The 25,853-nt window shown below is 50.1% G+C and overlaps 1 protein-coding gene across 1 annotated transcript in view; it reads right to left on the reverse strand.

Moving 5' to 3' along the window:
* dock11 (dedicator of cytokinesis 11) overlaps positions 1-25,853 on the reverse strand; it is a 77,586-nt gene that overhangs the window by 17,819 nt on the left and 33,914 nt on the right. The window contains 21 exon segments of the mRNA XM_064325647.1: positions 103-318; positions 1,063-1,176; positions 2,809-2,991; positions 3,367-3,504; positions 3,791-3,906; positions 4,370-4,512; positions 4,961-5,008; positions 5,866-5,932; positions 6,314-6,428; positions 6,738-6,832; positions 7,331-7,409; positions 8,036-8,149; positions 9,803-9,984; positions 11,952-12,063; positions 14,923-15,006; positions 15,768-15,914; positions 21,872-21,943; positions 22,522-22,647; positions 23,174-23,243; positions 23,650-23,771; positions 24,320-24,409. Of these exon segments, the coding sequence (XP_064181717.1) occupies positions 103-318; positions 1,063-1,176; positions 2,809-2,991; positions 3,367-3,504; positions 3,791-3,906; positions 4,370-4,512; positions 4,961-5,008; positions 5,866-5,932; positions 6,314-6,428; positions 6,738-6,832; positions 7,331-7,409; positions 8,036-8,149; positions 9,803-9,984; positions 11,952-12,063; positions 14,923-15,006; positions 15,768-15,914; positions 21,872-21,943; positions 22,522-22,647; positions 23,174-23,243; positions 23,650-23,771; positions 24,320-24,409 (2,433 nt within the window).

Below are 25,853 nucleotides of genomic sequence, written 5' to 3' on the forward strand. Positions count from 1 at the left end.
CTCAGGTGCCGTCAGGTGGCCCCCCCCCTCACGCCCCCCACCCCCCCAGCCACCCAGTCCCCTGAGCTCACCCAGAGAGTCCCCCCCCCCCCCGGAGCTCACCTCAGAGTAGTCCCCGTTCTTCAGGTGGGCGCGCGCCATGCTGTCCAGCCAGGTGCGGCGCAGCTCGGGCGTGCTGGCGTAGGAGCGGGCCAGGCTGTACTGCAGGTCCAGCAGCATCTCGGGGTCGCGCTCGTGCTCCCGCATCTGCGCCGTGGCCATCAGCACCGTGCGTATGCGCATGGTCAGGCTCTTCACCTCCGCCGGGAACGCGGTCATCTGCGCAGACACGGGGAGCCCGCGTGAGCCACGCGCCGCCGCGCACACACACACACGCGCCCGCGACACACACACACGCGCCCGCGACACACACACACGCGCCGCCGCGCACACACACACACACGCGCGCGCGACTCACACGCACACACACACACACGCGCCGCGCGCACACACACACACACGCGCCGCCGCGCACACACACACACGCGCGCGCGACACACACACACGCGCCGCGCACACACACACACACACACGCGCGCGCGCGCGACTCACACGCTCGCGTACGTAACGCATGTGGGAAATTTTTAAAAACAAACTGTCAGGAGAGTAGCCTGCAGTAGAAAATGGTGGTAACACCCTATGTGCCGGTTCACAAGCAATATGTAACTCCTTCCTGAGCACTACGTAGAACCTTTATGAACACTACGCAGAGATTCATAAACGCTTATGTCAACAATCACGTACAGGCACATGGAGTGGTGCCACTGATTATGTCACAGTCCTGTCAGTTTGGTGCTTTACTGGTCACAGAACACGCCTTAGGCCTGTTCGATTTTCACTGACATAGGCACTTATAAATGCCTACGACGTGCTTATGAAGGCGCTACGCACTGCTTACGAAGGCGCTGTACAGGTCTATCGAGGGAACGTTCGTAAGGACCGTTGCCAGGCAAAGGCTCCGCGCGGGATGACGCCGGTCGCGTGCGTCGCCGCGCCCGGAGGCTCGACGCGAGGAAAACGTACCTTCACGGCCTTGTCGCTGTTGGCGAAGTTGTTGATGACGGACAGGGACTCCTGGAAGCGCGAGCTGCCCGTCAGCACCACGTCCGCGATCAGCTGACTGACGGCGATTATGATCTGGAGCGCACGGGAAAACGGTAAAATGGTAAATGGACTGCATTTACATAGCACTTTTACCCAAAGCGCTTTACACAACTGATGCCTCTCATTCGCCAGAGCAGTCTTAGGTGTCTTGCTCAGGGAACACTTCGACACGCCCAGGCCGGGGATCGAACCGGCAACCCCCCGACTGCCAGACAACCGCTTTTACCTCCTGAGCTACGTGTCGCCCCCCTACAGATCACAGAGAACAGACAGGAGACGCCGTGAGCCCGTGGTTTTTTACGGAACGCCGCCGCTCTGGCTTGTGCTCCAGGCTGGGGTGGGGCGCTGTTTTCTGGATGCTTGGTAACGTGGAGGGCGAGGGAAAGCAAAGCCGTGTCTGACTTTCCCGGGAAAACGCGGCTTAGAGATAGCACAGCGAAGGAGCTGCCGGGGGGCTCAACCTGTTAAGGCACCGTCGCGGCGCACGGACGGGCCCCAGACAGCCATTATCTCGGGCGGCAGCGCAGCACAGTGGGTAAGGAGCTTGGCTTGCAACCGAAAGGTCACAGGTTCGATTCCTGGATAAGGCACTGCCGTTGTACTTAACCTGCATTGCTTCAGCGCGTATCCCACGGTACAAATGCAATGTAAATGCTCTGTGAAAGTTGTGTAAGTCCTCTCTAGCCGCAGTTGAGGTCAGTGGTTCATGGCTTCACAATAAGAACGAGAATTGGGCAAAAATGGTATTCGTGGAAGAGAAGCAAGGCAGAAACCACTGCTAATAATCCGAAACACAAAAAACAACTCCACATCTGAATGGCTGAAATGGAACGAAATGAAAGACCGGCCCGGTCAAAGTGCTGACCTGAACCCAACCTCAAACGAGCAGTTTAATGAGTCTGTGCCATAAGCGACATGAAAGAGCGACATCAGATGATAGGACGCGCTATGAGAACGCGCTGCAATACCCCCCCATCCTTCCAGTGAATGCAAAAAAATATTGTGCAATAATTACCGAAAAAACTACAAAAAAAAACCTCCACGGAAAGGGTAACACACATTGCGACAGGTGAACGTCCGTTAGCGCCTTCCATAGCTAGCCGCAGCCCGGTCTTCTGTTTGTGCCGTTACTGCGGCTAGCCGTCCGGTGCTAGCCGCCATCAAGGAGGCCACCAGACGGAGATTAATTTAAAAGGAACGTGTTTTCCCCAATAACAAGTTGGCAAAAACAAAAAAACACATGGGCGGCATTTCCTTCAACGCTTATTGGGTGATAAACAACATGTGGGCAATGTGTGCTCAATGCTGAATGGTTGGTTTGTAACACATGGGCAGCACCTGTTAATGTTTTTTTTTCCTAGAAATCAAAAGGTTGATTTACCCAGCTAGGACCGTTTTCCATTTTCAATTAGCATAAAAGAACAGTCTGTCATTTCTGTGGTTTTCAGTTTCAGTGTTTTCAATTGGCCCAGCACGTTATCGCGTGCGATGAACGGATGTCTATGTCTAAAAATAAACACCGAATTAAAACAGAAACTAAAAGCGAACTGTCCCTCATCTGTGCGGCATGCTGTGATGTCAGGCTCGTGAGGGCGCGGCGCGGACGCTCCAGAACCGCGTAGCGGTGGCGTCTGAGCGCGTGCGGCGGCGGGCGGCGGCGCTGACCTGGAGGTGGGTGCGCAGGAAGGTCTTCCTCTTGGTGTACTCGAAGTTGTTCCTCATGAGCAGGTAGAGCAGGGCGGACGCCTCGGCCCGCAGCGCCCCCAGCTTGGACACGCAGCACTTGAGCACCTCGTAGCACATCGCCGCGCACAGCGTCACCCGCCCCTTGAACAGCACCGACGGGAACTGGACGGGAAACGGGAAACAGGGAAACGCTCAAATAACTTACACACTCCAGGGGTGAGAGACAGGAATCTGTGTGACACCTCAAACTCCAACCCACAAACTTCCCTCTGTGACATCACCGCTCCAAATAAACTTCCCTCTGTGACATCACTGCTCCACATAAACTTCCCTCTGTGACATCACTGCTCCAAATAAACTTCCCTCTGTGACATCACTGCTCCACATAAACTTCCCTCTGTGACATCACGGCTCCCCATAAACTTCCCTCTGTGACATCAGTGCTCCACACTAATGACTTTATCCGCAGAAAGCTCAAATTCATACACATGTACACATCTCATTTGCATCTGTAGAGCAGCAGTCCTCTGCCGTCACCTTGGTAATGAAGGCTCTCAGGGCGGCGAAGACGTGCTTGAGCGCAGCCTCTGATTGGCCGACCCTCAGGAAGGTCAGGTAGACATCGAACACCTTTTTCATCAGGGGGTTGTGGCCATCGCATTCCAGCAGCTGACTCTGAGGTGAGAGAACAAGGCAAAAGACAAGCTGGTCAACCAATCGACGAACCTGCCATGACCCAATCCACCAATCAACAAACCAAGCAATGACCCAATCCAACAATCAATGAACCAAGCAAAGACTCCATCCACCAATCAACAAAATGAACTATATCATCCAATCAATCAATCAATCAATCAATCAATCAATCAATCAAGTTTGACGCAGCTATTTTACATAAAATATTGGGGAAAACAGAACAGCAGCATATCGCAGGTGTGTGACGCAGGGAGGGCCAGCTGACCTTGAAGCTCTGGGTGAAGAGGGTGATGACGTCCAGCACGGTCAGGCAGACCTCAGCGGAGATGTTCCCCTCCAGCAGAGACTGGTGGTTGATCTCTGCCTCCGAGGGTCCGGCGACTGAGCGGCGACAGCAGTGACCAGCGTCAGTTATTTGGACATTTCTACCTTTCCAGCTAGTTTATTATCCCAGCTGTAACCTGCTCAACCCATTGTATTTGCCGCGACAGATTAATTCATTATTACATTTCTATTACATCCATTCTACCTCTACTATACACCAGGCTGGCCAGTGGAGGATGGGCTCCCCCTCCACAGCCGGGTTCCTCCAAAGTTTTCTTCCCATCGGGGAGTTGTTTCTTGTCACTGTCTGAGGGATTTTCTCCCTACTGGGCAAGGGCTTTTTTAAACCTCATGGCCATCTGGCGGCTCAGGCCTGGTTTAGCTTTTTCTGCTACTCTGTAAAGTGTCCTTAAAGTGACAGTTTTCGGTAAAAAAAAAATTGATTTGATTTGATTGAGCCCTTGGTGAGCGGCTGCGGCGGGTGACGGTTGACAGTTGGCGGGAGGGGTGCGAGCCGCACCTGTACTCAGGGTGAACGAGGTGTCCATGGTGCCGAACTGCTGGATCTTAGCCTGCATGAGGCCCGTTCTGCTCCGCATGACCGGCATGGTCTGAGACTTCCTGTCTGGAGAGAAGTGCTTCGACACCCAGGGGTCCTGACTCCTACAGACACACACACACACACACACACACGCACGCATGCACACACATACACACACACACACACACACGCACACACGCACACATGCACACACATGAACACACCCATGCACGCACACACATACACACACACACACACACACACACACATGAACACACACACACACACACACACAAATACACCCATGCACGCACACACACATGACCACACGCACATAGACACACACACACATGCAAACACAGACACGTGCACACATGCAAGCGCATTATTTTTTTTTTAAAGGAGCGACCTTAAGGTCATTTAACGAGCTGAATCCAACCTTCATGTGTATCATGCAAATCCTGTTATAACTGCTGGATCTTCCCTAGATTCCACAGAAGCCCCACTTCCCAGAAATTCACCATGACGACCTCGACTTCTGAATGCAGCATTCAAAGGCGGCCTTCTCACCTGCTAATGTTCCTCTTCCCGATATATCTGAACTGCGTCAGGCACGTCCTGGAAGAGAAGGAAAACACAGCGCGGCCACAGCTGATCAAAGACATCCTGCACGACCCCCCCCCCCCCAAAAAAAACAAGAGGTCCCCCCGCGGGACCGCTCCCGGGGCGGGGCGATGGAATGCGCTCGGTGGCGGGAAACGTGTCCCAGAGGCCCCCGCGACGGCGGCTCGACTCCCCGGCCGTCCCGCACAAAGAAAACAAGACTGAGTTCACAGAATCCCACAGGATGGGGAGAAAGGGGTCAGGCGGTCTCGTCGGAACGGACTGAACCGGAGTATTCTTAGGAAATCCTAAAAGTCAGCTCCTCATCTGCAGAGGTGGGTAACCCGGCTTCAAAGAGTAAAAAGACTGACCATGTATTTGCTCCACCACCATGCACTAAACCAGCTGATTACAATAATTAGGTCTCCTATCATGCTGAAGAGCTGGTTTAGTGCATGGTGGTGGAGCAAATACATGGTCAGTCTTTTTACTCTTTGAAGCTGGGTTACCCACCTCTGCTCATCTGCGCCTCTTCATCTGTTCCGCAATAACAGAAGGGCCGTTCACCCAGCTTGCCAGACTTAACTATATAGTTCTGACATAATGTGAAATGAAAAAAACAAAAACAAAATCTAATGCTGTTATATCTGTGGTGCCAGAAAAATGTAATGCTGTTATATCTGTGGTGACTGCAAAATCAAACGTGGCTACATCTACGGTGCCTTCAATATACATTGCGGTTGTAAGCTATAGTGCCTGCAAAGTCAAATGGCGTTACATCTGTGGTTCCTTGTAAATCTAATGTGGTCATATCTATGGTTCCCTCAAAATCGAATGCTATTATATCTATGGTGCCCGGGGGTCACACTCACTCCAGTAGACCGAGGAAGTTCATGATGTCCTGAGGAGCCACTTTGTTCCAGTAGGACAGCAGAGTTTCTGTGGACAGACAAGGTCAGACAAGGTCAGACAGTCATCATCACGAGGCCGACCAATCAGCGCTCTCGACTGGCAGAAGCGGTGGGAAATCAAGTGACTGTCTCTCCAGGGGGTTTCAGAGGAGAACAGACACGCCGCTGCGTGGCGTAGCGGGCGGGGTGGTTCCACACGCGCGGGTATGTCCGTGCGGGCAGTGCCAGGCCCGGCGTTTCACAACGTAAAAGGATCTGCGAGCGGAGTGCCAGAGAACGCGGTACTGAAACGCGGAAGGCTCGCTACTGAAACCAGAACCGAGAGACAGAGAGACAGTATTCCTCTTGTGCGGACTAGTCTTCCGCAGCCCGAGGCTTGTGTCAGCGGGTCAGAGGGGTCGCGACTGACCTTCCGCCACGGTCCGGGCGATGTGCAGGAAACACAGGAGCAGGCCCTTGACCTCGTACGGACCCAGTCGGCCAACAGGGGGCAGCGTACTCATGGTGGAACGCCGCCTGTTGATCTGGGTGGGGGGAGGGGGGGAGGAGAGGCGGGGAGTGGGGCGGGGGCGGGGGGGGGGGGCAAGAGGCCGTTGACAACATCGTCAGCAGAATCTGCGGCTCTGAGCTCCATGGTTATACGTGTTCACAGCGTGCGACAGCAGGGCTGTCAGCGTGTTACAGTGTTGGGCGTTACAGTGCGATTGATGACATCACAGCGGGCATTACGGTACGATTGATGACATCATAGCGGGCGTTATGGTGCGATTGATGACATCACAGCGGGCGTTACGCAGGGGTGTGATGGCGGTGTCGCGGCGGCGCTCGCTCACCCCGTCCGTGCTCTCCTGAGCGGCCGGCTCCGTGAACAGGGAGCTTCGGGAATCATCCCTCCTCACCACGTGCCCGTTCTGAGCCGCAAAGCCTGCTGGGAAGGGGGGGGGGGTGAAGCGAGACTCTGTTCAAACACCCCAACTCCACCCTCGCTCACTCAATGCAAAAATACTGTCGGCAGGTCTGAGACAGGCCCATATACTCACACGGTAAACACAGCCTATCGTCAAAAGCCTATATGAGCACAGCATTTACACAGCGGCGAACTGTGCACCCAAACACACAGGAACACATTCCAACCACGAGCACGTTCACAATAAAACACCCGCAGCCACAATCGCATTGACACACAGAAACACGTTCACAAACTGGAACACAAAAAAAAAAACAACAAAAAAATACTGTGCACCCAAACACACAGAAACACACCCACACACAAACACAGATATTTCCTCAGTCTGAAAATGTTGACGAGATCAAGCTTCAGAATATCGTCCGTCCTGCTGGCAGGAAAGGCCGTAGAAAGACGCTGAGTCGGAGAGGTGCATGCTGGGACCTGGCTGCGCAGCTGCGGAGACGCCGGGGGCCTCACCGTGCTCCTTGTCCGCGGCTGCGCTGGTCCTGCGAAGGTCTCCCGACGCACACGCCATCGTGAGGTCATCTCCTGAGGCCTGCACGAGCCAAGAGCCGACTTCACCTCACGTCACCTTCATTTGACGCGTTTCACATTTAAAAATTGTAGGCCCATAACATTAAACAGCCACCGCTATGGCTTTTTTTCCCCCAATAGATTTCGCAATAGCAAACATCAAACTATTTTTGTCCCCCAGATAACAACTGCGGGCTGGACCGGCACCAATTCTGGCCGACTTCGGGGTCACTGGATATCTGGGTGATGGTCGGTTGTGTGACTACTACACAATTCCATTGACACACTAACAGCACTGTGTTTGAAGGAGACTCTAACAGCCCTGTGTTTGAACAAGCCTGTGATCTAACAGCCACTAACAGACACTAACAGGCCTGTGTTTGAAGGAGACTCTAACAGCCCTGTGTTTGAACAAGCCTGTGATCTAACAGCCACTAACAGACACTAACAGGCCTGTGTTTGAAGGAGACTCTAACAGCCCTGTGTTTGAACAAGCCTGTGATCTAACAGCCACTAACAGACACTAACAGGCCTGTGTTTGAAGGAGACTCTAACAGCCCTGTGTTTGAACAAGCCTGTGATCTAACAGCCACTAACAGACACTAACAGGCCTGTGTTTGAATCAGAAAACTTTATTAGATGTCTCACCGCCAGTGCCAGGCTGGGAGTGGGCGTGGTCAGCCGGGCACACAGGTGCTTCTGGTTCTGATAGAGCAGCTCCAGCAGAGGCAGGTACAGCACGCAGATTCGGGCCTGCTGGTTCTGCACACGCCCACACGCACGAGTCCATACATGACCACCCATACGCACACACACACACACAGACAAGCACACGCATACGCACACACACAGACAAGCACACACATACAGACAAGCACACGCATACGCACACACACAGACAAGCACACACATACACACACACACAGACAAGCACACACACACACACACACACACACACAGACAAGCACACACATACACACACACACAGACAAGCACCCACATACACACACACACAGACAAGCACACACACACACACACACACACAGACAAGCACACACACACACACACACACACAGACAAGCACACACACACACACACACACACACAGACAAGCACACACGCACACACACACACACAGACAAGCACACACACACATACACACACAGACAAGCACGCACACGAAGAAACACATGCACACAGTCAACCACTTTTCATCACTGCAAAGGTAACACTGCCAACTAAACGTTTCACTGTTTCATTCAAGGACACGACAGGACACTCGCAATGTAAACCTGAGTGTCAACATTTCGAATGGTGTGCAGCTCAGCAAGATTATCCTTAAACAGCCAAGCTTTTAAGTAGGGCAATTAATCAAGCTGCCCTACCCTGGATTTAACTGTCAGTCAAGGTAGCCTTTAATCGAATACAGTACTGTGTAATTACTGTTAAACACCGCACAGGGGTTTAACAGTACACATGAGGTTTCCGTCTGCAAATCTTCCTTAACGACACAATCCTCTGGCTGTATGCCACACAGCATGGCCTCAGTCAGTGTGCGAAACCGTCATGGAATGCAGATTTCGCAAATTTCTCTGAGAAAAAATTGGGTTCTTTCATCTTCTGATTCAGAATGACTTTTTTTATTGTTGTTCAAAACGAGTGATTATTTGGCTTCGCATATTCTGCGACCTCGATTTCCTAAGAAACAACACTAAAAAACTGTAATGATCAGTAAATAACTGGGAACTTCAGAATGAGCATTTCTCAAATTCTGCTCATGGCAATCGTCGTCAGGCAACCTTGTGTCTGTAGAACATATAAACATTCAGCAGCGTTCTGTTACGTTATCTGCTCATTTGCGTGCAACACACCCTTATTGAGGACATTGGACTTTTGCATTAATACGATGACAGTAAGTTATAGATTAACCTCTAGCACTGGCAACTCGCAGTAGGAATGTGCATTGTGTACATTTTGGAGCCTATCCCAGCATGCACTGGGTGAATGCACCCTGGATGGGCCTCTAATCCAACACACCATTAACACACACTCATACCTATGGGTAATTCAGAGTCTTCGATTAGTCTACATGCATGGCTTTGGACTGTGGGAGGAAACCGGAGTGCCCAGAGAGCATTCGATCGACGAAATAACCGATTGTCTCCTCGATGCAACACCTGATTTTCTGCCTATCATATGAAAAACAAAAAATTGCTCTCCAGTGTCAAGACAGATCTGAGAGAATCTTAGAGGGTCGGGGATCAAATCTGTTTCAATTCAGCCAGCCCAGGAAAACAGACAAATTGAGAAAAATATCCATGCTGAAAAGGAAATGACGCCCCCCCCCCTCCCCCAGCCGCGGAGGGCAATCGGCCCCCTCCCCCGACGCTGGCCCCCTCCGCACGCCGCGCTCACCTTGGACGTGGTGTACCTGTCGTCCAGGGCGTGCTTGACCATGAGGTTCTTCAGCACGGCCACGCCCAGCTGCCGGATCTCCGGGCAGCCGTTCAGGGCCTCAGCCACCTCCCGCAAGAGCAGGCCCACCAGGAAGTGGTTCCGGCAGTACTCCTCCGTCAGGCTGTACTCCAGGCCCAGGTCTGCGGCGCGCACATGGAAGGGGTCAGGGGTCAAAGGTCATGGATGGTCATTGGGTCAAAGTTCACGAAGGGTCAGGGGTCAAAGTTCATGGATGGTCATTGGGTCAAAGTTCACAGAGTGTCAGGGGTCAAAGCTCAGACCTGACGAGCACCTCAAACCCCCCGCCCCCCCTGCACAGGCCACCATTTTTGAGCCCCCACGTTAGACCAAAGCAGCTCCTGCCACTGACAGATTTCTGACAGAGAGAAATTTCTGACACGGCCTACCCCATCCACCCTTCCCTGCCCAAAATGTACCCCAGTTTTTTATTTTTATGTGATGCTCATCCAGTGATTCTATATGTATGGCAGGACTTTCACACAAGGGAATTTTGGGACCTACACTGTAAGACTAGTTAGAGCCAGAACTGAGGCACACACCTGTGAGCTGGACATAAAGAGCAGTGCACTGGTGTATCAGCTTCGAAAGGGACTACTCAGCTAATTATACATATCTGCACTGCTCAGCCATGATGATGTTTGAATGTGGTGGCCATATTGTCACCCCGACCAAAAGTTTCCATTACATTTGAAGCCTTTAACTTCGAGGCACTGCAACTGCGTGGCAGGGCGTGTGTGCAAGACAGGGGAAGCAGTTCTGTCCAGAGTACACTTACGATTCTGCGGAAACAGCGCATACTCAAGCCATGACTCTCGGGTTATGTTTCAGCCAATGCAGAAAGACAGGCATGTGTTTGCATGAGAGACCTTCTCTAGAAAGACACCACCCCTACACTGATTACATAAACATATCAGAGCTTGAATTCATAATGCCAGAAACATAGAGGATTTCAAAAGCATCTAATACTTATTACTAAGGACGGTCCTTCTCATATCGGATTGTTGCTGCTAAGGTGCTAAGGTGCTATAAGAGCAGCCCGCTGTGCACTTGAACAGGAGATGTTTTTCTCAGAGAGCCGCCGGCCCGCTCTTTTACGATTTCGATTCAGGCTTTGAAGCAATCAGGGCGACACAAAAAAAAACTATTTTGGCAAACCGGGACAAACCGTTTCCAGATTATACTGGGAGGTTGGCAGCCGAAACACACCCTTATCAGCCCCAGGGGGGTGGGGGTCAGCGGGTGGACGTTTCACAAACAGGATTACCGAGGATAACTGCTTTTTTACCTCAGTCCATATTCCATATTTGGGAGGGCTCCGGGTTTTACTTTAGTGCGTTTGTCTGGCTACCTCCAGCATTGCAGCTTTGTGAAACTGAGCCCATGTCTCACTGTGTTTTCAAAAAAAAAAAAAAAGAGTTGCGAAGCTCTAGTGCGCTGCAAAGCATAAGGAGCCCGTTAGTGATTGTGCGCATCCCAGAACAAAAAGGCTCGGCAGAAAGGTTAGTGAGCGAGCCGGGTTATGTTAGGCCACGCCTCTCAGAGAGGGAGGGGGTGGCGGTGGTGGGTGGGGGGTGGGGGGGGCGTCACCTTACCTACTGTGCTGAAACGCTCCACTGCATATGAAATTAAGTCTGACCCCAGGTATAAAAAAAAGAAACAGAAACAGAAACAAAAAAAAAAAAAAACCTCATAAGAATTCCATGCATAATTTTATGAAGCACCTTAAGGGTCGGTGCACAGAAAACACGTTTAAACAAAACAAACCCCTCTGGCAAAGCATTGTGGGTGATGCCCCAATGCAATGTGACTGTTGTTAAGCGTGAAGATAGACCCAACCATTCAGCCAGACTAAAACAAAATGGGGAGGCGGGGGTGTGTGGAGGGTGAGGGTGACGCGATTGGCCAGCTGCAGCTGTGGGAGGGGTAACGCGTGGGGGGTGTGTGGAGGGTGAGGGTGACGCGATTGGCCAGCTGCAGCTGTGGGAGGGGTTACGCGGGTGGGTGTGGTGGAGGGTGAGGGCGACGCGATTGGCCAGCTGCAGCTGTGGGAGGGGTCACGCGCAGGCGAGGAGACGTCAGCGCCTACCCTGCACGCGCTGCAGCTTGGTTCGTCCGAACGCCATGGGCAAGTTGAGCGGGATGTAGTGCTCGTGGTTACAAACAACCATGAGGAACTCCAGCTTCATCTCCGTCAGCACCTGTTTGGAAAAGCTGTCGTTAATAAAGAACTGTAGCAACAAAAAAAACAAACAAACAAAAACTAAACAAACTATGAGAGACAATTGAGTGAAGCAAGAAACGCTTATCCAAAGCGTTGTTAACAATGACAGATAAAATGTTAAATAAATGTGTGGAAGCCATTTAGCAACTGCTGATACATGTCATTTATTTCACATTCACTTTTGTGTTATGTTTGTATTACACATTAGGAATTTGGGATTTGTTTGTGGGGGTGTGGGATAGGGGGTTTCCAGAGGGACTACACAGGAAAATCTGTATTGTCTTTGTTGTCTCTGCCACGAATGAACCGCACGAAAAGCACTTTGTCATCATTAATGGTCCAGACATGACTACCAGACGTTTGGCGTACGCACACATTACAAATGACACCACTCCCTACCAGACGAAGGGCCTCGGACGCCAGCATCGCTTTTTTGGCTTATTCTGGCTTGTCATACGTAGCGCAAGAATGTTTTTTTTAAATATACTTTTTGGGCTTTTTTTCCTTCAGCTTTATTTGACAGAACAGCGTAGAGAGAGACAGGAAGAATTGGGAGAGAGAGAGAGACGTGCGACGTGCGACGTGCGACGTGCGACGTGCGACAAAGGTCAGCGGTCGGATTCGAACCGCCGACGTCGCGGTTCGTGTTGAGCACGTGGATGGCGCTCTACGGGCTGCGCCACTAGAGGCCCCCTCCCCCTGCACTTGCAAAGCGACTCCACCCACATTTGTTGTAACACTTGCTGGAATGACACCGTTTCCGTGTTGTGCCAGAATTTTGATGAATCTCGCGTTTCTCAACAGGGTACTTAGAATCGTTCTGGCTTGTAACGAAAAGGCGTTTTCCCTCCGGCGGGAGACTGTAGGAAGCTGAGCTGCTGGAAACGCTTGGCTGCACTGCAACTGCGCCGGTGCACACTGCAACTGCACAGGAGCACACTGCAACTGCACCGGTGCACACTGCAACTGCACAGGAGCACACTGCAACTGCACAGGAGCACACTGCAACTGCACAGGAGCACACTGCAACTGCACCGGTGCACACTGCAACTGCACTGGAGCACACTGCAACTGCACCGGTGCACACTGCAACTGCACAGGAGCACACTGCAACTGCACCGGAGCACACTGCAACTGCACAGGAGCACACTGCAACTGCACCGGTGCACACTGCAACTGCACAGGAGCACACTGCAACTGCACCAGAGCACACTGCACGCACGTGCACACGCACTGCCAGGCACACTGCAACTGCACCGGAGCACACCTGCCTGCCTGCAACTGCACAGAGCACACTGCAACTGCACAGGAGCACACTGCAACTGCACTGGTACACACTGCAACTGCACGGAGCACACTGCAACTGCACTGGTGCACACTGCAACTGCACGGAGCACACTGCAACTGCACCGGTGCACACTGCAACTGCACCAGAGCACACTGCAACTGCACAGGGCACACTGCAACTGCACTGAGCACACTGCAACTGCACGGAGCACACTGCAACTGCACTGGAGCACACTGCAACTGCACGGGCACACTGCAACTGCACAGGAGCACACTGCAACTGCACCAGAGCACACTGCAACTGCACAGGAGCACACTGCAACTGCACCGGTGCACACTGCAACTGCACAGGAGCACACTGCAACTGCACCAGAGCACACTGCAACTGCACAGGAGCACACTGCAACTGCACCGGTGCACACTGCAACTGCACCAGAGCACACTGCAACTGCACAGGAGCACACTGCAACTGCACCAGAGCACACTGCAACTGCACTGGTGCACACTGCAACTGCACTGGAGCACACTGCAACTGCACCAGAGCACACTGCAACTGCACAGGAGCACACTGCAACTGCACCGGTGCACACTGCAACTGCACAGGAGCACACTGCAACTGCACCAGAGCACAGCACTGACACACACTGCAACGCACGGTGCACACTGCAACTGCACTGGAGCACACTGCAACTGCACAGGAGCACACTGCAACTGCACCAGAGCACACTGCAACTGCACTGGTGCACACTGCAACTGCACTACACCACACTGCAACTGCACTGGTGCACACTGCAACTGCAAACGCAGGCTGTACTGTACTGCACCGGTGCGCACTGCAGACACCGGACAGGCAACATGACTACGCAACCATGCAACCCCTCATAGACAACCCATAATAAAAGAAAACTGTTATTTAGGTTCTTAATAAAAAAAAAAACCCTAACCCTAACGCTAACATCTGGCGGCATTCATACTGCAGCACCACGCTTGGGGGAACTGAAGTTACGAATCACAGGGACAGCTACATAGGCCGGTCAGCTTAGCATATTAACATAAATAATGGTCCAGTGCTGGCCATTATTGCTTAATATCATTAGAACCACTGGCCAGCATCCAACGCAGAACAACAACATCCTTTTTATTGAACATCCCTAGTAGATCTCAGCATGGCAGAATATATGGCTCTTAAGATTAAGACTAGACTCAAGTCCCCAACAAGGCAATGACTTTCTGGGTCTTAGAAGGTCATGCAATCAATTCAGGTTATTTATGGTGTTTTTATGGTTTTTATGGCTTCTCATCGACGTTATCTGCACGCGATCTTACAGAGCGCTTCAGCGAATGCTGTGTATACACTTGGGAAATGTAGTTCGCTGGACTTGTCCCTGCTGCTCCCATGACTCACAGATGCCCTTAGGTCCTCTTACAGTGTAAGTCACTCTGGAATAAGAATGTCTGCTAAAAAGGAAATCAGTGCAATGTGAGGTAATGATGCTGTGCCACCGCACTGTCCAGCAGGGGGCACTGCAGCTGTGTTGCCGTACCGCACCTTAGGGTCCTTGAGGCTGAAGCCGCACATGTAGTCATTGACCAGGCTGAAGGCGTAGCCCCTGTTCATGAAGGTGAAGCAGCGCTGTGCGGAAAGAGGAGACAGTAGTCACATGACAATGCACACGGCAACGGTGCACACGGCAACGGTGCACACGGCAACGGCGCACACGGCAACGGCAACACAACGCAAACAGTGAAAGTGCGGCGTGTTCCCCGGACACAATGCTAAAAGGCTGCTGCACACCGATTCTTCCCCTGTTCCAGCCCCCAAAAATGGAATGAAGGCATACAGCTGCCTTTTATTTTCAGATTTCCAATGAAGATATTACATGCATAAAAATCGTGGGGGCGATGAGTCATCCTGATGGAAGCTGATAAGGGTGAGATCAGGGGCGGGCTGGGAATGAGAGGGTGACTCGTGGCGGTACTGGCGGTGGTGGGGTCGGTGGGTGGGTGCTGGCGGTACTGGGGTGGGGTGGGGGTCGCGGCGTACTGGCGGTGGGGTGGGGGGTCGTGGCGGTACTGGCGTGGGGGGGGGTTGGGGTCGGGCTGGTACGTGGGGGGTCGGGGGTACTGGCGGGGGTGGGGTTGGTGGTCTGGGTACTGGTGGGGGTCGGTGCTGGGGGGTGGGGTAGGTGGGCTGGGGGGGGTGCTGGGGGGGTGGGGGTATGGCGGGGTCGGTGCTGGGGGGGAGTCGTGGTACTGGGGGGGGTGTGTGCTGGGGGGGGAGTCAGTGTACTGGCGGGGGGTCAGGTCTGGTGGGGGGGGGGGGGTGGTGCTGGTGGGGGGGGAGGTGATGGTGACTGGCGGGGGGGGGGGGGGGGGGGGGGTCGGGTGACGCACCTTGATGAGCCCGGCGAGGCTCAGGTTGATGCAGCGCGCCTCCTCCGGGATCTCGGCGTGGCGGATGGTGATGTGGGGCATGATGGAGAGCAGCAGGGACTGCAGCGCCTGGTGGAAGCTGTCCGGGAACCGCTGGGGGCGCGGCATCTACGGGGGGCGGGAGGGGGGGGGAGTCGGGGGGTAGCGCACGACTGATTTAGTGGAAAGCCTGGCTGCGTTACATCACCAAAAAAACCAAAGAAAAAACAACAACAACAAAGAGTGTGGAAACAAAATGGCGGTGGCCGCGATGTCCTCGCCGACACCCAGGCCAAAAAAAAGAAGGGCAGCAGCGCGGAGCCAGCATGAGCAAGAAAACATTCACAGCGTCGGCGTAAAACAACGTTTCGCCATCGCCCCCGTGTCAGAGAGCTCCGGTTTCTCTCTGCCGCGGCAGGTCAGCAGCCCTCTGAGGAGCTTTATTATGAGCTGCCGATGTGCGCAGACACAGAAACACAGCCTTCGACCGGACCGTCTGTTTGCACGTGAGCTCGTAACTGCCCATCAAAACTACAGCGAAGAAGCTGCACTATAACCCTGTCAGACCTACAGCGATGAAGCTGCATTATAACCCTGTCAGACCTACAGTGATGAAGCTGCATTATAACCCTGTCAGACCTACAGTGATGAAGCTGCATTATAACCCTGTCAGACCTACAGTGATGAAGCTGCATTATAACCCTGTCAGACCTACAGTGATGAAGCTGCATTATAACCCTGTCAGACCTACAGTGATGAAGCTGCATTATAACTCTGTCAGACCTACAGGATGAAGCTGCATTATAACCCTGTCAGACCTACAGTGATGAAGCTGCATTATAACCCTGTCAGACCTACAGTGATGAAGCTGCATTATAACCCTGTCAGACCTACAGTGATGAAGCTGCATTATAACCCTGTCAGACCTACAGTGATGAAGCTGCATTATAACCCTGTCAGACCTACAGCGATGAAGCTGCATTATAACCCTGTCAGACCTACAGTGATGAAGCTGCATTATAACCCTGTCAGACCTACAGTGATGAAGCTGCATTATAACCCTGTCAGACCTACAGGATGAGCTGCATTATAACCCTGTCAGACCTACAGTGATGAAGCTGCATTATAACCCTGTCAGACCTACAGTGATGAAGCTGCATTATAACCCTGTCAGACCTACAGCTGATGAAGCTGCATTATAACCCTGTCAGACCTACAGTGATGAAGCTGCATTATAACCCTGTCAGACCTACAGTGATGAAGCTGCATTATAACCCTGTCAGACCTACAGGATGAAGCTGCATTATAACCCTGTCAGACCTACAGTCGATGAAGCTGCATTATAACCCTGTCAGACCTACAGTGATGAAGCTGCATTATAACCCTGTCAGACCTACAGTGATGAAGCTGCATTATAACCCTGTCAGACCTACAGTGATGAAGCTGCATTATAACCCTGTCAGACCTACAGTGATGAAGCTGCATTATAACCCTGTCAGACCTACAGGATGAAGCTGCATTATAACCCTGTCAGACCTACAGTGATGAAGCTGCATTATAACCCTGTCAGACCTACAGTGATGAAGCTGCATTATAACCCTGTCAGACCTACAGTGAAGCTGCATTACTGTAGACCTACAGATGAGCTGCATTATAACCCTGTCAGACCTACAGTGATGAAGCTGCATTATAACCCTGTCAGACCTACAGTGATGAAGCTGCATTATAACCCTGTCAGACCTACAGTGATGAAGCTGCATTATAACCCTGTCAGACCTACAGCGATGAAGCTGCATTATAACCCTGTCAGACCTACAGTGATGAAGCTGCATTATAACCCTGTCAGACCTACAGTGATGAAGCTGCATTATAACCCTGTCAGACCTACAGTGATGAAGCTGCATTATAACCCTGTCAGACCTACAGGATGAAGCTGCATTATAACCCTGTCAGACCTACAGTGATGAAGCTGCATTATAACCCTGTCAGACCTACAGTGATGAAGCTGCATTACTTAACACCTGAGTCATGCACCTACAGTGATGAAGCTGCATTATAACCCTGTCAGACCTACAGCGATGAAGCTGCATTATAACCCTGTCAGACCTACAGTGAAGCTGATATAACCGTCAGCCTACATGTACTGCATAAACCCTGTCAGACCTACAGCGATGAAGCTGCATTATAACCCTGTCAGATCTACAGCGATGAAGCTGCATTATAACTCTGTCAGACCTACAGCGATGAAGCTGCATTATAACCCTGTCAGACCTACAGTGAAGAAGCTGCATTATAACCCTGTCAGACCTACAGGATGAAGCTGCATTATAACCCTGTCAGACCTACAGCGATGAAGCTGCATTATAACCCTGTCAGACAATACCTACAGTGATGAAGCTGCATTATAACCCTGTCAGACCTACAGTGATGAAGCTGCATTATACCCTGTCAGACCTACAGGATGAAGCTGCATTATAACCCTGTCAGACCCTACAGGATGAAGCTGCATTATAACCCTGTCAGACCTACAGGATGAAGCTGCATTATAACCCTGTCAGACCTACAGCGATGAAGCTGCATTATAACCCTGTCAGACCTACATGATGAAGCTGCATTATAACCCTGTCAGACCTACAGTGATGAAGCTGCATTATAACCCTGTCAGAACCTACACAGTGATGAAGCTGCATTATAACCCTGTCAGACCTACAGGATGAAGCTGCATTATAACCCTGTCAGACCTACAGTCGATGAAGCTGCATTATAACCCTGTCAGACCTACAGTGATGAAGCTGCATTTAACCCTGTCAGACCTACAGTGATGAGCTGCATTATAACCCTGTCAGACCTACAGTGATGAAGCTGCATTATAACCCTGTCAGACCTACAGCGATGAAGCTGCATTAACCCTGTCAGACCTACAGTGGATGAAGCTGCATTATAACCCTGTCAGACCTACAGCGATGAAGCTGCATTATAACCCTGTCAGACCTACAGGATGAAGCTGCATTATAACCCTGTCAGACCTACAGTGATGAAGCTGCATTATAACCCTGTCAGACCTACAGTGATGAAGCTGCATTAAACCCTGTCAGACCTACAGCGATGAAGCTGCATTATAACCCTGTCAGACCTACAGGATGAGCGCATATAACCCTGTCATGACTACATGATGAAGCTGCAATAACCCTGTCAGACCTACAGTGATGAAGCTGCATTATAACCCTGTCAGACCTACAGCGATGAAGCTGCATTATAACCCTGTCAGACCTACAGTGATGAAGCTGCATTATAACCCTGTCAGACCTACAGCGATGAAGCTGCATTATAACCCTGTAGACTACGTCAGGATGAAGCTGCATTATAACCCTGTCAGACCTACAGCGATGAAGCTGCATTATAACCCTGTCAGACCTACAGTGATGAAGCTGCATTATAACCCTGTCAGACCTACAGTGATGAAGCTGCATTATAACCCTGTCAGACCTACAGCGATGAAGCTGCATTATAACCCTGTCAGACCTACAGTGAAGAAGCTGCATTATAACCCTGTCAGACCTACAGCGATGAAGCTGCATTATAACCCTGTCAGATCTACAGCGATGAAGCTGCATTATAACTCTGTCAGACCTACAGCGATGAAGCTGCATTATAACCCTGTCAGACCTACAGTGATGAAGCTGCATTATAACCCTGTCAGACCTACAGTGATGAAGCTGCATTATAACCCTGTCAGACCTACAGTGATGAAGCTGCATTATAACCCTGTCAGACCTACAGCGATGAAGCTGCATTATAAACACCTGTCAGACCTACAGTGATGAAGCTGCATTATAACCCTGTCAGACCTACAGTGATGAAGCTGCATTATAACCCTGTCAGACCTACAGGATGAAGCTGCATTATAACCCTGTCAGACCTACAGGTGATTGAACGATGCATTATAACCCTGTCAGACCTACAGCGATGAAGCTGCATTATAACCCTGTCAGACCTACAGCGATGAAGCTGCATTATAACCCTGTCAGACCTACAGTGATGAAGCTGCATTATAACCCTGTCAGACCTACAGTGAGGAAGCTGCATTATAACCCTGTCAGACCTACAGCGATGAAGCTGCATTATAACCCTGTCAGACCTACAGTGATGAAGCTGCATTATAACCCTGTCAGACCTACAGTGATGAAGCTGCATTATAACCCTGTCAGACCTACAGTGATGAAGCTGCATTATAACCCTGTCAGACCTACAGTGATGAAGCTGCATTATAACCCTGTCAGACCAACAGCGATGAAGCTGCATTATAACCCTGTCAGACCTACAGTGATCAAGCTGCATTATAACCCTGTCAGACCTACAGTGATGAAGCTGCATTATAACCCTGTCAGACCTACAGTGATGAAGCTGCATTATAACCCTGTCAGACCTACAGCGATGAAGCTGCATTATAACCCTGTCAGACCTACAGCGATGAAGCTGCATTATAACTCTGTGACAGAGTTAGTGACAGAGTGATTGGAGGCCGAGAGAGAGATTGGGGGAGACGATTTGGGGTCAGAGACGGGAAAAACTGCCAGTGACAGAAAGCGAGAAAAGGTGACAGACAAAGCAAGAGACCAGAAAAAAATGAAAGTGTCAAGTTTTAATTGTGTGAAAAATATACCGCTGATGTATCGCACAATGAATTCAAATGTCACTCCAAGCATGCCAAGCATTTTATTTAACTGACGTGAAAGTGAGAGGGAATCTGTAAGTGGCAGTGTTCCCACACGGTAATCTGTCAAGTGTTCATTCATCACTAACAGCAGACATAGGGTCCAACAGGCACCACATGTACTCCGCAAAATTTAATTTAACATTTTACAGAGCACTTTTCTATTTACACACCAAGTACACTTGTTTATACTTTACTATTTACACGCTGTTTACACCTTACTAGTTACATGCTATTTACACTGTACTATTTACACCCCATGTACACGCTATTTACACTTCAATATTTACACGCTATTTACACTTCACTATTTACACTGTACTATTCGCACCCCATGTACACGCTATTTACACTGTACTATTCACACCCCATGTACGCGCTATTTACACTGTACTATTCACACCCCATGTACACGCTATTTACACTGTACTATTCACACCCTATTTACACTGTACTATTCACACCCCATGTACACGCTATTTACACTGTACTATTCACACCCCATGTACACACTATTTACACTGTACTATTCACACCCCATGTACACGCTATTTACACTGTACTATTCACACCCCATGTACACACTATTTACACTGTACTATTCACACCCCATGTACGCACTATTTACACTGTACTATTCACACCCATGTACGCCTATTTACACTGTACTATTCACACCCCATGTACACTATTTACACTGTACTATTCACACCCCATGTACACACTTTATTTACATTCACACCCCATGTACACACTATTTACACTGTACTATTCACACCCCATGTACACACTATTTACACTGTATATTACACCCAGTACACACTATTACACTGTACTATTCACACCCCATGTACACACTATTTACACTGTACTATTCACACCCCATGTACACACTATTTACACTGTACTATTCACACCCCATGTACACACTATTTACACTGTACTATTCACACCCCATGTACACACTATTTACACTGTACTATTCACACCCCATGTACACACTATTTACACTGTACTATTCACACCCCATGTACACGCTATTTACACTGTACTATTCACACCCCATGTACATGCTATATACACTATGTATTAAATCATGAAGCAAGGGAAGCGTGGCGGCCGTGGGTGAGAGCACAGGCAGGAGATCAGGTTTTAATCACATGACTAAGCCTCTATGATGGCTTTGTTCTCTCGGCCCGCCCCCGGGACCTAAAACCAACAAGGTTGTTTCCGCATTCACCAGGTTTCAAGGAATTAGGAAGTGAAAGGAGTTTTTTCACACGCCAACTTTTTCTTTTTTTTTTTTTTTTTTTAATCCAAAAGGCCCGTGCGAGTGGGAAATTCCATGCCGGACAGGTGCAGAGACACGCACCTTTATCCTGTTTCCGTCCTGCAGGTACTGCGCTATCGACTTGGCCATGGTTTCCAGGAAGAACCAGGAGTACTGCGGGGGGGGGGGGGGGAAGCATGGGAAATGTGAAAGAGTGAACCCCAGAACACACCCAGGTGAGAACATCAGAAGCTCCTGCCAAAACTAATATACTGACTAATACACTGGAGTTGATATTAAGAGTCCAGGGGGGCCAGTCAGGGAGCTCTGACTGCACTTGGAGACTGCATCTCTAAATTAACACACTCAATTACTTTGGGTACCTTGGGGCAATCTACAGCAGAATGTCTGGCATGTTCACAACTGAATGGCTTAAGTTAAAGTTCATGAGGAAATAGATCCAGGCAGCATTTCTGCACTGAGTGTACAGTAGGAAAAAAAACGGCAACCTGAGTTGATTGTGTGGGATAGAGTGCCATCTGCTGGACAGGATGGGAACAACTTGTATCTCCGGCTTCAGAAAACATTCAATGTGGCCCCCTCTATACCACTTGGCCCAACATTAGCTAGGTAATTCATTTGTATACAAACACGTGTGCAACCCGCATACACACATGCACATACACGCACACACACACACACACACACACACACACACCAACATGCACACACGCACACACACACACACTCACCTTGAGCAGCTTGTTGCTGGTGATGACATCAGCGGTCTGTTTCAGGATAGCAGTCACGGCGGTGGCCAGGACTTCGTGTGTGGTCATTGAGCTTCCTCCCGCCATCTTATTGGTCATAAAAACATACTGCGGGCACAGAGCAGGGGTGTTCTGGTTAGGAGCCAAGATGGCAGATCATTTCCAAAAAGGCATTCAAGACATACATGAAAACAAAAACTGTGTCTATTGTTGTTGCAAAATGATTCTGTTATTCTCCAAAGAAACCATTCAAAGGGTTTTGGTTTGCAAGTCGCATAAACCTTTTGGGACTTTTATTTTGAAACAGCTGACTCGCTTGCTCTACATCATAGCTGCCCAACCGTGTCCCTGGAGATCTACCGTCCTGTAGGTTTTCACTCGAACCCTAACAAAGCCGCGCCTCATTCGACAGCTACACATCTCATTGAGCTGCTAATTAGTAGAGTCAGGTGTGCTTTGTCAAGGTTGAAATGAAAACGTACATGACGGTAGATCTCCAGGAACAGGGTTGGAAACCACTGCTTTAATCAGTTCCGTTTGCGACAGAATAAACTCGTTCAGCAATGGACCCCTGCCCTGCATTGTCCCACACTCAGGCACAGCAAAGGGGAGGGAGCGCACAGGCACGACACACCTTGAGAAAAGAGCGCAGGTACTGATCCAGGCCCTCCTCGTGGCAGCGGGAGACGATGTGGATTATCACGCTGCGGAGACAGAGGATGCCGCAACCGTTAGGCAGGCGGGCCTTGCAACCAGATGGACGTAGGTTTCAATCCTAGGTCGGGTCACCGTTCCCATGCACTCAACAAGTTACTCAACCTGAAATCACTCAGGTAAATATTTACCGGTTTTAAGCTCTGTTAAGAACTTGGAAAAGGGCTTCTCCTACAATGAATAATCCAATCGAGTTTTCCTTCATCCTTTCCTGAAGTTCCCAGTGGGAAAAACAGTTATTCTATTCTGTTCTGTTCTGTTCTTGCAACAGGCCAATATCACTCAGGCAAAAGGATGCAAAATAAGTGAAAAACAAATAAACTGCACAACAGGTGCTGTAAAATCATGCATTTGTGACTGTGCGTGTTGGGGGGTGGAGGGGAGTGGGGGGGTCACCGTGTGGAGTTGACGGCGATCTCGTGGGATTCTTTGGTTGCCGTGGTGAGGACCTCAAACAACTGGACCAGAATGGTGGGAAGGAACTTGATGATGACCTGGGTCTCCATAGCATGCAGACACTGGAGGGAGGGGAGGGAGGGAGGGATTTATTTGATTGGTTATTGGATTTGATTTGCCTTCTTAACCATGGTTCCGGCACCTCACATAGTAACCATGTCTTTGGTATTAAGGGAGAGCGGGAGAACGTCTCATGTGACCTATGCATTTTAAGCTGGGGGGGGGGAGGGGTGCACATACCATAGCAACTAGCAGCTTTCTATTATAGTCAGGGGGAAAAAGAGTGGGCAAATTTTGTTGAATTCTATTGAATTTTACACAAAATGAAACTGATGTGGTCAAACTCATGGCTGGTGTAATCTGGTAACATCCTGCAACCTTCTGCCTTTGTTCCACGTCTTGAAAACATCTTGCTGGCCAATTAACACACATGTAGAGGTGGAGGAAGACACATTCAAAAACGGACTGGACTAACAATGACAGAAACTATGATTCAGGGATCACACATCGTGCTAATGAACTACCGTAGTTATTGTGTTTACTGCAGTATCGTTGTTTTTTTAGGAAAGAGAGAGGGGTAAGCAGGAGAAGACAGAGGAGCATCTCTCACCTTTAGATACTTGATGAGTTCTGCTGGGCTGTCCTCAGTGCCTGAGCGAATCAGCTGGCAGTGCTGGAAGAACTTGTGCAGGTGCAGATCCTGAAATGGGCCAATCAGAACACAGAGCACCGCAAAAGCACCAATCAGCTATCACCAATCAGAACAACAGAGCACTGCAAATGCACCAATCAGCTATCACCAATCAGAACAACAGAGCACCGCAAAAGCACCAATCAGCTATCACAAATCAGAACAACAGAGCACTGCAAAAGCACCAATCAGCTATCACAAATCAGAACACAGAGCGCCGCAAACGCACCAATCAGCTATCACCAATCAGAACAACAGAGCACTGTAAAAGCACCAATCAGCTATCACCAATCAGAACACAGAGCACCGCAAAAGCACCAATCAGCTATCACCAATCAGAACAACAGAGCACTGAAAAAGCACCAATCAGCTATCACAAATCAGAACAACAGAGCACTGCAAATGCACCAATCAGCTATCACCAATCAGAAGACAGAGCACCGCAAAAGCACCAATCAGCTATCACAAATCAGAACAACAGAGCACTGAAAAAGCACCAATCAGCTATCACAAATCAGAACAACAGAGCACTGCAAAAGCACCAATCAGCTATCACAAATCAGAACAACAGAGCACTGCAAAAGCACCAATCAGCTATCACCAATCAGAACACAGAGCACCGCAAAAGCACCAATCAGCTATCACAAATCAGAACACAGAGCACCGCAAAAGCACCAATCAGCTATCACAAATCAGAACACAGAGCGCTGCAAAAGCACCAATCAGCTATCACAAATCAGAACAACAGAGCACCGCAAAAGCACCAATCAGCTATCACCAATCAGAACACAGAGCACCGCAAAAGCACCAATCAGCTATCACAAATCAGAACACAGAGCACTGCAAATGCACCAATCAGCTATCACCAATCAGAACACAGAGCACCGCAAAAGCACCAATCAGCTATCACCAATCAGAACAACAGAGCACTGCAAAAGCACCAATCAGCTATCACCAATCAGAACACAGAGCGCTGCAAACGCACCAATCAGCTATCACAAATCAGAACAACAGAGCACCGCAAAAGCACCAATCAGCTATCACAAATCAGAAGAACAGAGCACTGCAAAAGCACCAATCAGCTATCACCAATCAGAAGACAGAGCACCGCAAAAGCACCAATCAGCTATCACCTATCAGAAGACAGAGCACCGCAAAAGCACCAATCAGCTATCACCTATCAGAAGACAGAGCACCGCAAAAGCACCAATCAGCTATCACCAATCAGAACAACAGAGCACCGCAAAAGCACCAATCAGCTATCACCAATCAGAAGACAGAGCACCGCAAAAGCACCAATCAGCTATCACCTATCAGAAGACAGAGCACCGCAAAAGCACCAATCAGCTATCACCAATCAGAAGACAGAGCACCGCAAAAGCACCAATCAGCTATCACCTATCAGAATACAGAGCACTGCAAAAGCACCAATCAGCTATCACCAATCAGAAGA

The sequence above is a fragment of the Anguilla rostrata genome, chromosome 3, assembly GCF_018555375.3.
Source record: "Anguilla rostrata isolate EN2019 chromosome 3, ASM1855537v3, whole genome shotgun sequence".
In the NCBI taxonomy this organism is placed as follows: Eukaryota; Metazoa; Chordata; class Actinopteri; order Anguilliformes; family Anguillidae; genus Anguilla; species Anguilla rostrata.